The sequence below is a fragment of the Nematostella vectensis genome, chromosome 4 (assembly GCF_932526225.1).
Source record: "Nematostella vectensis chromosome 4, jaNemVect1.1, whole genome shotgun sequence".
Lineage (NCBI taxonomy): Eukaryota > Metazoa > Cnidaria > Anthozoa > Actiniaria > Edwardsiidae > Nematostella > Nematostella vectensis.
In genome coordinates this window covers 5,155,411-5,167,594 of record NC_064037.1, presented here as the reverse complement: position 1 = coordinate 5,167,594, position 12,184 = coordinate 5,155,411, and the positions used below count along the sequence as shown (strand labels likewise).

The 12,184-nt window shown below is 39.9% G+C and overlaps 3 protein-coding genes across 5 annotated transcripts; 2 read left to right on the top strand and 1 right to left on the bottom strand.

Annotated features, from left to right (window-relative positions):
• The first annotated feature begins 60 nt into the window (after positions 1 to 60).
• Positions 61 to 8,621, top strand: LOC5512938 (MYG1 exonuclease). 3 transcript variants are annotated; one of them, XM_032382458.2, is made up of 8 exons: positions 61 to 214; positions 997 to 1,243; positions 1,545 to 1,778; positions 2,021 to 2,099; positions 2,766 to 2,888; positions 3,081 to 3,173; positions 7,416 to 7,450; positions 8,341 to 8,621. In XM_032382458.2, the coding sequence occupies exons 1-8, from the start codon at positions 127 to 129 to the stop codon at positions 8,519 to 8,521; spliced, it is 1,080 nt and encodes a 359-aa protein (XP_032238349.2). In that variant the 5' UTR covers positions 61 to 126; the 3' UTR covers positions 8,522 to 8,621. The 3 variants fall into 3 exon arrangements, with proteins under 3 accessions (XP_032238349.2, XP_032238348.2, XP_001633249.2); XM_032382457.2 differs by having other exon boundaries at positions 3,081 to 3,227; XM_001633199.3 differs by having other exon boundaries at positions 120 to 210; positions 3,081 to 3,227.
• Positions 3,293 to 7,082, top strand: LOC116603076. The gene has a single exon (XM_048726351.1). The coding sequence runs from the start codon at positions 3,956 to 3,958 to the stop codon at positions 5,198 to 5,200; it is 1,245 nt and encodes a 414-aa protein (XP_048582308.1). The 5' UTR covers positions 3,293 to 3,955; the 3' UTR covers positions 5,201 to 7,082.
• Positions 8,530 to 11,710, bottom strand: LOC116618554 (methionine-R-sulfoxide reductase B1-A-like). The gene is made up of 3 exons (XM_032382408.2): positions 11,499 to 11,710; positions 10,343 to 10,506; positions 8,530 to 8,916 (listed from the first exon to the last, which is right to left on the bottom strand). The coding sequence occupies exons 1-3, from the start codon at positions 11,551 to 11,553 to the stop codon at positions 8,782 to 8,784; spliced, it is 354 nt and encodes a 117-aa protein (XP_032238299.1). The 5' UTR covers positions 11,554 to 11,710; the 3' UTR covers positions 8,530 to 8,781.
• Between the last annotated feature and the right edge of the window lie 474 nt (positions 11,711 to 12,184).

Sequence of the window (12,184 nt, the reverse complement as noted above, 5' to 3'; positions counted from 1 at the left end):
TGTGAAAAACAAAATTTCTTTATGTAAGCCTTCACACACACACAAAAAAAAGAAAAACAGATAATTGTAAATGACGTCATTCTTTGCAGAGAAATTCTCCCATGATGCTATGCGGCAGGATTCTACATGTGGTTTCCCGTGAGCGTGTTTTCTTCGAGTATTTTGTTTGATTACTGCAAAGCGTTTTTGCGATCGCAAAGGTCAAGGGGAGTAAGTAAGTTCTGAAGCATACTTTCTTGTATGATTTTGCTGTGCTTATTAACGCATGCCCTCCGCGTGGCTACATTTGAACTTTTGTCACATACTATTGGCTGATGAATTGTACTACAATTTGTAGATTCATAACTTAGTTATTGTTCGTATGAATTGTCTATGATACAAGAGGGGCTTTACTGGGCCGTTTTCAGTTAAAGCCAACAAATTTTGTTAGTATAAAGTTATACGGGTGTAACTCGGTATATTTTATATGCCTATAAATAAAGATAGTCATCAAAATCTAGGTTAGTCCTTGTTAAAGGCAGGTACATCATCACTGGCTATGGTGTAGTGATTTTGGCAGGTCAACTGTCCTGACATCACATTCAAAACAATGCTGGCATCCTGAAGCCTTTTTTCTCAAACATTTAAACAGATAATATGGAATTCTCAGATAACAATCAAAAGCAACTTGGCACAATTACTGTATGGTCACAATTCCTGTCAAAATAAGTCAATAACCGTAAGCTGTGCAGTCTAGAGAAACCGCAATACAGCAGAATAAAATACTAAAAACAGAAAAATTGCACAAGATTTAAGGCAAAACCCCATCACCGCAAACCCTTCTGCCCTCTCTGTATGTGATGTAATGTTTTTTAGTGTCATTATCCTGGGAAACTGGAAACACAAGACAAATAACTTCAACTCATTTGTGTGTATAATTCTAATCTAATTAATAGATTAAATTATGTTTGATTTCGGAATGTTGAACTGACATGCTAGTGCTTTAAACTTTTGCAGAAATCAAGTATTATTCAATAATGGCAGAAGTAAAAAAAGTATGCACTTCAAAGAAGATAGGAACACATAACGGCACATTTCACTGTGATGAGGTCCTGGCTTGTTACATGCTCAAACAGCTTCCGGAGTACAGCCACGCAGATATCATAAGAACTAGAGATCCTAAAATCCTGGAACAATGTGATGTGGTTGTTGATGTCAGTGGAGTTTATGATGCCAGTAAGCATCGATATGATCATCATCAAAGGTAAATAAAGGATGACAACTCTCCTGAATTTTATTTTATAAAATTATATTTATTTTTAAATATATTTATATATTTTACTTTTATAAGTACAAGATTATCAGCAATTTTGAGCACGGAGGAGGGGGGGGGGGGGTTATTTACCCATAAAGCCGACCATTTTCTCTTAGGTAGCTTGTCCTACCGCATAGTGTTACTTAATTTTCCTTAATTACCAGTGGACCTTCCAGCCGAGTGGGGAGTTCTTCCAAACCTCCCTCTCCCTGGCTACGGGCCTGTACAGCTGACATTTTGACTCTGACAGGAGCTTCACTGGCTGCATGCAGACCCTGACAGATTCCCAAAAGCCCTGGAAGACAAAGCTTAGTAGTGCAGGGCTAGTATACCTGCATTTTGGCAGACGGGTGCTATCACAGGTCATGCAAATGCCAGAAGACCACCAAGCTCTGGATAAAGTTTACGACAAAATCTATGAAAATCTTATTCAAGAGGTCGATGCTATTGACAATGGAGTGAGTCAATCAGATGAAAAACCAAGGTATAAACACTTGAATACTTGTCTATAAAAGTTTAATAACATATGCAGAAGTGTGTAACAAAACAAAGAATATCTTTTCCTGATTTCTTCACCTAACCAATTCTCCATAAAAGGAATTTCATGCAAATGATCTTATTAGTTTATTTATGCAGTTTCAAGGTTTAAGAAATGCATTTCAGAAATAATTTTAATTTATTAAAATAACCACTGATAAATATTTCTATATGCTCTTGTTTTTCTAGGTATATTATTACAACAAATCTCAGTGCAAGAGTTGGGAATCTTAATCCGAAATGGAACGATAAGAATATGGATGAAGAGGTTAGGAATTTTTTTAAGATATTGAATACCCTATTACACTTAATTTTTACAATGTCAAAATTTCGCTATTTTGAGTGGGTGATATTTCGCGATTTTGCTATTTTTGTAACAAGCAGGTCACTTTATTTTAGTTACTTTAGTTAAAGAACTGTAACAAAAACATGCGTGGTCTAAATTTAGTTTCACAAAAATCTATAAATACAGTTCAGAATTGTCCATCTCAACCACTACTATTTAGAGGACTAAATAGACAAAGTGTTTCTATAGAGCTTATGACAGGGTTAATATTTCGCTGAAAGCGCTTTGTGTACTCACTTAACTTTCGCGCATCCCAATTTTTCGTGACACAATTTTTCGTGTCACTTGATTTTCGTGATAGAAAGATTACCCTTCGATCATCTCCACATAGATTGATGCTTGTGATGTATATCAGGGGTAGATCCAGGAGTTGCAATGAAGGGATGGGGGATTTATTGTTCTTTCCTGGGTTTCCTTATGTATATTTCTTGTTTTTTTTTTTAAAGCAAAATTAAATAAGCAAATGAGAATGGGTGGAGGGGGGGTGGTTGTAGGCTGCTTTTTTCAGTAGATTCCATGTTAGATTATTATATCATCTTTATTTACCATAGATGTTCAATTTCAAGTTCTTTGCTCTTTGACATTCAGGCCCAATTCAATAAAGCTCTGCAGTTGGTTGGTGGGGAGTTTATGGATAAAGTTCTTTATTACAAAAATTCCTGGCTACCTGCACGAAGTTTGGTTAAGGGAGCTGTTCTACACAGATTTGAGGTACCAAAGGTTTTTTTTCTACACTGAGAAATAATTTTTTATGTGAATTTGTCCAGCAGCATTTTTTGGTTAAGCAGGGTCATGTACACAGCTAATGATGGAGTGTTTGATGAAAGCTGCTACGGACTTTATGGCTTATTTTAGCCTTGAAGGATGATGAGAGTGATATAGCTATTTTTGTGTGCCTTGCAGGTTGATGAGAGTGGTGAAATAGCTGAACTGGCAGAGTGTGGGTGTCCTTGGAAAGACCACTTGTTTGATTTGGAAAAGGAACTCAACATTGAGGTGCCAATCAAATTTGTCATTTACTCTGACAATAGCGGAAAATGGCGGGTACAGGTAAGGTGTTTCGCATATGGAGGTACATGTTTTTAAGAGGTATTGCCTGCCTGGGGTGGGGGGGGGGGGGGGGAGGTACAACTATTAATCTCTTTGACTATGCCAGGGTTCATTTCATTACTAACTCTGACCCATACAAGTTCCCATATCGAGGCTGGAGCAAATACTTAGTTCTAGTCTGTGGGCCAGAAAGTGAAACCCTCCCTCCCTCTGAGATTTTGGGAGACTTGTTATCTGAAAGCCCTTTCCATAGTGATTCCAAAAATATATGTTTACGCTTCTGAAAGCTCTGGGTGTGGCCGTACGGCGTGGTTGTTTATTCCAGTTAAAAGGTGCCCAAGTCAGAATTTTTTGAAAATAATTGTTTAACTGAACAAAGATTTAAAAAAAGTAAACCAAACATTACATTCTTGCATCTAAAGGTCCATTTTTTAAAATTTAGTGAAAAATCTGCTAAAAAAGAGCCTCGAAAGATTTTGGGAGTACCACAGGGTACCCACACTCTCAAATTAGGAAAATAATCAACGCCTTTGGAATTTGAAAGTGTAATATATTCGGATGGGCTCCCTGTGTTGTACACCATATTTGGAATGCCTCGTGGCATGTCGGGGGTTGTTCAGAAATAAATGGAGTTCAGTTGTTGTGTTCAACGAGCTGTCTATTTCTTCGTGATGTTTTAGTCCCGAAAACATTACATCTGGCGACGAGGATGGGATCTGTGGAACACCATGAGTGTCATCGGTCAACTAAGAGAGTTCGACCGGCAAAAAGAGTCGTTTGAAGCTTACATTGAGCGGCTTGAAAACTTCATGAAGGCGAATGGCGTGCGAAAGGAGAACGAGGTAGCTGTCTTGCTCACTGCAATAGGTCCTGAAACGTACGGACTGTTGAGGAATCTTTTGACTCCGGAAAAACCTGACACCAAGACATATAAAGATCTTGTGGATATTTTGAGTGGCCATTTGCATCCGAAACCCTTGGTTATTGCCGAGCGATTCAATTTTCATAACCGGTTTCGTCACGACTCCGAAACAGTTGCGGACTTTGGCGCCCAACTAAAGAAGCTTTCAACTCACTGTGAGTTCGGAACTTTCCAAGATGAAGCTTTGAGAGACCGTTTTGTATGTGGTCTACGCCAGGAAGCGATTCAACGGAAACTTTTAACCGAGAAAACCTTGACGTTTGCGAAGGCTTTGGAGATCGCTCAGTCGATGGAAATGGCGGAATCGAAGTCGTCGGAATTGAAGGGCTCTGGATCGTCCGGATCGGGCTGCGTTGAAGGAGTTCATCAGCTTGGAAAAAGGCCACAGAAACACAAGAAATTCACACAGAACAAGGGAGGAAAGCCCAAAACAGCATGTCATCGTTGTGGCAGTGCTGAACATGATGGTAAATCCTGTAAATACAAGAAGTATAAGTGTGATAATTGTGGCAAAGTGGGTCACCTAAAGAGAGTCTGTCAGTCCAAGGAGTGCAAGGAAACCAAGTATGTTGAAGTTTCAGTGGACAATGACCAAGAAGATGAGTCATTGGGGTTCTTTTCAACTCGTGAACCCAGCAGCAAAGCAGTGACAGTAACTATCACTGTTAACGGAAAGGAAATTCCAATGGAAGTTGATACGGGAGCTGCACGCACAGTCATCCCTGAAAAGTTGTTCAAAGAGAATTTTGGACATTTGAAACTCAAGAATGCAAGTACCTCATTAAAGACTTATTCTGGAACAGTGTTACCTTTAATTGGTGAAACCGAAGTTCTAGTTGAGTACGAGGGTCAAAGTGCCAAGTTGCCTCTGATTGTGGCAAAAGTTGAGAGCAAACCAGCTATTCTGGGTCGTAATTGGCTCAGTGTTGTTAAGCTGAACTGGGAGCACCTTTTTAGTGTTTCTTCTTCTGATTTAGTTCATGAACTGACTGCACGGTTCAAGGGTGTTTTCGGTACGGGCCTGGGCAAAATCAAGAACCCTCACTGGTAGTGAAAAGAATTATGCCCAGCTAGAGAAGGAAGCCCTGTCCATTATTTACGGAGTTAAAAAGTTCCACCAGTTTTTATATGGGCGACGATTTATTCTGGAGACCGACCATAAACCACTCCTAACAATCTTAGGGCCAAAGTCGGCAATTCCCACACTAGCTGCGGCTCGTCTTCAGAGGTGGGCTTTAATTTTAGCATCCCACCAGTATGATGTCGTTTACCGTAAAGGTGTCGATCACAGCAATGCGGATGGGCTGTCCAGACTTCCTGTTGATAAGCCTAGAGTTTCAGAGGAAACTGAAATTTATCATTTCAGTTATGTGGATGACCTACCTGTAACGGCAAGGGACATTGCTATGGAAACAAGAAAGGATTCTGTGTTAAGCAAGGTACTTCATTATGTGAAAAGTGGCTGGCCACAGCAGACACAGGAGGAGGAATTACGTCCTTATTTCAATCGTCGATTGGAACTGTCTGTGGAACAAGACTGTGTTCTCTGGGGTCTGCGGGTCATTATCCCAGAGGCATTTCAGGAGAAAATCCTGCATGATCTTCACGCAGATCACCCAGGTATGTGTCGCATGAAGTCTCTCGCACGCAGCTACCTGTGGTGGCCAAAGCTCGATCAGGCTATCGAGAACATGGTGCACCATTGTGAGGCCTGCCAGTCTGTTCGTAAGCAGCCTGCCACAGCACCTTTGATCCCATGGAAATGGCCTGTTAGAGTTTGGCAACGAGTGCACATGGATTATGCTGTTAAAGACGGAGTGAACTTTTTTGTTGTTGTCGATGCACACTCAAAGTGGCCTGAGATTATTGCTACATCTTCCACTACTGCACCCAAGACCATTGAAATGCTGGCTGGTCTATTTGCATCACATGGATTACCAGAGGAGATGGTCTCCGATAACGGTCCACCGTTCATTTCTAGTGAGCTGGACATGTTTATGAAAAGTAATGGAATACGGCATACACGGGTCCCTCGCTATCATCCCGCTTCTAACGGGGAGGCGGAGAGATATGTTCAAACTCTCAAGCAGGCGTTACTTACCAGCAAGTTTGATCAGGGGAAATCGCTACAGCAACGGCTGTCAAGTTTTCTGTTTTCGTACAGGAACACGCCCCATACGGTTACTGGGCAGACACCTGCTGAGTTGTTCTTGAAGCGTAAGCCTCGCACACGTTTGGCATTGCTTCAGCCCAATCTGGCCCAGCATGTTGAGGAGCGTCAGATGAAGGAAAAGCAACAGCATGATGGTGGCCGAACAAAAACTCGTGAGTTTCTTCCAGGAGACATTGTTTTAGTTCGTAACTTCAGAGGAAAACACAAGTGGGATAAAGGAACAGTGATCTTGAGAATCGGTCCCCTAGCATACCAGATACGTATTGGAGGACGAATGTGTCATGTACATGTTGATCACCTTCTAGCAGCTGGTGATGCGGAGCACACATCCCCACCAACTACAGCTACAGCTATGACTGGGAGTGGCTTTGTTTTGCCCTCTACTCCAGTAGTGTCCTCTAAACCCATTCTTCCTGAGCCTGAGGTTACCCCTCTACCTGAAGTCTCACCTAAATCTTCAGAGACTGTTGTTCCTACATGTACAACTGAGTCACCACCTGACGTGGCCTCTACACCTGTGAGGCGTTACCCAAGGCGTACCCCTAAACCTGTAGTACGTCTGGACTTGTAAAGAGACTATTAGATGTATTTAGCTCTCTAGTCATTGACATTGTTTACATGTTTGTAGCTAGTTCATTCCAGGAACGGGGAGATGTAATATATTCGGATGGGCTCCCTGTGTTGTACACCATATTTGGAATGCCTCGTGGGCATGTCGGGGGTTGTTCAGAAATAAATGGAGTTCAGTTGTTGTGTTCAACGAGCTGTCTATTTCTTCGTGATGTTTTAGTCCCGAAAACATTACAGAAAGAAACACATGAAATGTTGTGTACTTATCTTCTTCAATCTATTCTACTTAAAGGAGTTATAATATGGAATAAAGAATATATATATATATATATATATATATATATATATATATATATATATATATATTGTATGGTGGAAACACAACAGAAAGGGCTTTCAGATAATATCTTCCAAAATCTCCAAGGAGGGGGTGGGATTTCACTTTCCACAGACTGTTCATTTTGATCTGTACTTCCTTACAATTCTTGTTTGTTTATCCTAATGGTGCTCTCTTGCTTTCTAGTGTGTTTCAGTGAGACCTCAGTCCTTTGAAAACAGGTATATAATTATGTACTATGATTACACAGACTGGTAGAATGTTATCATTTGGATATAATACATTAGAACTCTGCTAAACTGTACTCACATGAAGGCATACCACCATATTAGTGACTTATTGTCAGATCTGGCAAAATTACCTGGAATCTTAGGGATCTTGCATGTATCAAGCCAAATATTTGTATTCTAGTCCTTGTCCTGTTCTACATATCTTTCAATTAAATTATGTATAACCATGTCATACCAGCAGTGCAGTTCATTTGATTACTGCCATACACAACAAAGACATGTTTTTTTCTCTTATGTTATGTGTATGTCTTATGTCGTTGTAATGTCACGGATGTACACACTTGAAGCGGGGGGGTGAATAGGTTCGTGGATCGGCAGATTTGGCCCCGAAATGCTCACAGATCACAGATTTTGATGATTATTTCAGCGAATTGGCGGATTTTGGAAATACGACGGATCACGGATCCGTTGACAATTAGGGCACGGATTTCGGATTTTGACTGCTTTGACGGTCGAATTTCGGATTTTAAATGAATTTCAATCGATGCTATTGTTTATCTGTGAAACCATGCGGGTCTAAAAATATCTGCAGATCCACGGATTTGCCCCGAAAATGTTGCGGATCAGCGGGTTTACATACCCCTATTCACCCCCCCTTGAACACAAGAACATAAAACATAATGTGCCTATGTCATTATGCCTTATGTTTTCAGTGTTCACCAAGCTTAATAGGCAGTTAGAGATCTTTATGCATGTTATACTGATGTAACACAACATCAACATTTTTGCATCAAGGGGTAATACGTTATCTTTGAAATATGAACACTGTATAATAAGAGTCTACATAAAAAAAAAACATTATCATACTTTGTTTATCTTAGACTTGGGCTGTTGGAAGAGTGGAGAGGTATCAGAGATGACGCTTTGTCAAAGCTCAGTGGAATACAAGGCTGTATATTTGTACATGCAACAGGGTTTATTGGAGGCAACCAGACAAGAAAAGGAGCTCTAGAAATGGCAAGAAAAACTTTACAGAAAAGTAGAGAAGCTATGGAAACCTGACATACCAATTTGTAATATCACATATATTTAATAAAGAATGTATGTATATTTTTTAAAATTTCAATCTAGCTTCCTTTAATAAAACCCTTTTTTTCTTGAATACAGGATCAACTAGTATCACACTCATGTTAATGGCTACCTCATTCATCAGTGTTATACCTTTCCAGTAACATGGAGATTTAGGTATAACACATCATTTTTAGCAGAAGCGACTCTGTATGATAATGCCACCAGTGGTGAATTCACAATAGCTACATAGACTACGAGCTTGTGTGCTTTTCCTGGTGTGGGGCAAAAGCCAACCTCTCGGAGTATATTCAGAAGCGTGATGTACCATCGGGTCCATCTCCTATAAATTCATGACCAAGTTGAGTTTTACACCTGCTGCAAAACACCTAAAAATAAAGGTTGAACTCAATTATTAACTAACTTTGGTGAAAGAAGGCTGGGCACAATGACAACCAGGTAAGGCCCATATCCAGGGGGGGTGCAAACGCACCCCCACAACAGCCAAAGGTACACTTTCGGTTCCCAAGGGAGGTACTTGTAGACAAAACTATAAAGCATAAGCTAGATAACTCTAGAATGTAGCCACAACCAACAAGAAACATCCCATGGAGATACTGCAAAGACATAAAAAATCCCCTTTTGTTCTTCCCTCCCCCCCACCCAGAAAAATTAGGTCCACTTTTTCAGAATTGGTTTAGACTTATTCACCAAAGTGATAGTAGTGAAACGGCCCTTTTTCCGAGCAGAAGAGAGATTTTGCCCTTTTTGCCCCGGGAAGGTAGAAAATGAAAAGCACTTTTTAATCGATTGCAAACTGTACGGAAAAGGAAAAGAAAAATTATGGCAAGAACTAGATAAGCCCCATTTAAGTTTTATGGCGCTTATCAATCCATCCAAGTCTAATGCTGCTAAAATAGCCAAATACATCTTCACTTGTTTTGAAAGGCGCAAAGCAGCTGTTCAGTCATGAAACACCTGTTTTCTGCCTGCATTTTCATTACTTCATCATTTATTGTTCATGTATTCAAATGCGCCAGAGTTGGTACACTGAAGGACAATAAATCATTCTGAATTGGCACCCCCCCCCCAAAAAAAAAATAAAAAAATCCTGGGAACTACATTGTCACACACTAAAGTAAAGCACTGTTGCTTCTTTAGCTCAAAAGAGGTGTGGTAGGATTGGTTCCCTGTTGATTTCAACGAATATTTTAAGTCAAATCTCTAGCTAATCATTCACCCCAAAAATGCTATATTTAAACTATTTAAACAAACTCAAGTCAGGGTTCTCTTCTACAAAATATATTAAATATAATAGAACTAGAACAAAGTCTCAAACTGATGCCTTTATCTTGTGGGCATGGTCCATACACCTATTTTAATTAATGTTGTCAGTGCAAACCATGAATGGTGATTGCCAAATGGTAGTTCTATGACCAAAAGGTGTTTATGGGTAGTAATTGTTTGTACAAATAAAGGTGATAAATAAGGCAAACTCAATCGATGTCAGAACCATGTATTAATTATATTAAATGGATTATGTTGGATGTGTTATTTGATATTTTTCTAAATTTGGAACAAATATTTTGGGATCCATAGGTCCTATCGATCGTAGAACTGCCATTTGTCAATCACCATTTGCTGTTTGCACTATCGTTTTTTAAAATAGGTGTATATCAACGTGACTATTGTCTATCCCTAAGGACAAACTTTATTTTGCTTTTAATGGGTAGTTCTATTGAACTCAAGCAACTGCCCCTAGATCCACCAAAGCTTCAGTAGGAGTATATACTTCCCACTTTGGCTAATTAATACCTTAAAGGAAGGTTTATCAGAGCTTTCCTGTTTCTCTGTCTCCAATTCCTTTGTAACTGCATCATCACTGATAGTTGTCCCAAATGCTGGCCATGGTGTATGATGAGCATACTTAGCTTTAGCTTGGAATAGACCTTGTCCACATTCAGCACACGTATACACACCTATATTACATGCAAAAATATTTACCGGCAAAACAATTGGGCATTCTAAAGAAATCAATGGTGCCCAAAGGCAACAAATTTACTTTGTGCCATATATTGGTTCACCCTCCCCCAAACACCTGGATAAGCCTATAACCCTCCTCCCAACCTGATATTTTTGGCTGGACAAAATGCACCTACCCCACAATTTGTATATTTCTGCTGTCTGTTTAGAGTACACATTTCTAACAAGAAGTTACTATTGGTCACCCCTCACAATGAAGAATCAGAAATTCACCCTGCCAATTGTACTGCAATAAGACTAGTACAGTAGAACCCGGCTAACTAGAACTCAGCTAACTTGAATTCCCTGCTAACTTGAACTAAGTTTGATTTCCCTTGAACCTAATTTTGAGCCATTTTTACTCTGCTAACTTGAATTCCCCGCTAACTTGAACCAGTTTTTAGCTTCCCTTCAGAGTTCGAGTTAGTGGGGTTCTATGTATTAATAGATTATGAAATTGGGGAGATAACTACTATGAATTATTGGGAATACAAAATAAGATGAACTTTTTTTGTTGGATCAAACTTCACATGAAAAAACTGAGACACACCAAGAAATCGAATTTCATTGGCGTTAGCTTGGTTAGATTATTACCCTAAAGGTTCATAGGTAGCAGACAAAGAAGGGGGGTGAGAGACAGCCCCACACTTCCCCCACACTTCAGATAGGCGGTATGTAAATAGGTAATATAGACGGAATTATATATACCCGTTTTAATGAAGCTATTTTTCCTAAAGTTTTAATAACTTTAAGTGGACTAGAAATTGTCAAAATTCCCCCTGTAATCACTTTAAAAGTACGAATCATATTTTCCCTAAATTATTTCTCTGATTGTTATCACTTTTCAGGCCAGGCTCCGCCGTCCCTGGAAAGTAACAGCTTTAAACATACAGGGGATTTCTGCAATCCAAAGAGTACCACATGCCATATAACGGAATTAAAATATAACCTGCTTCGAAATGGTCCTTGAATTTTTCTTTGCTCGCAAGGGCACAGAAAGACATCTCTCTCCTTGATTCGGCCTCAGTGCCACAGCGAACCCAATAGTATTCTAGTATGCTAAAGTTTAGTCTCTTACGCGATAGTTAAAACCACAGGGAGCTCTGGTATTTAGAGTGATATAGCCTGCGAGCCGGTTCTTCTGTAGTCTGCTTCGGCGTGCACGACTGCTGAGCAGACTAGTTCTTCTGTCTCTAGACCTTAGACTCTCTTTGCGCTCGATATTCTGAGAGTCCTAGGTCTGGACTATCCTGCCTCCTGTGTGTTTTCGGTAAAATAATGCTTTCGGGGTTGTGGGAATCCTGTGGCGAGCACAAAATAAACCCCGCCTATTTGCTTTCAGCACTGCAAAGACCTGGACCAATCTAATGTATGGCATTCTGAATCTATTGCAGAATTCAAATGTGGGGATCCATTTATTCATGTGCTAAAATTCTTATCCACTGCTGGCTGGAAAAAAGACATCTGAACCAACGCTGGCTGGGAAAAAGAGGATGGTCCCCAATGGGAAAAAGGAACAGAAATTTTTTTGCCAGCAACTTTTAAAATTGATATTTTCGGCATCAAACCATATCCAAACAACGAAATTTGCCAGGTCTGTAGTCAGAAGGCAAAGCTAGGCCACTGGATGATAAA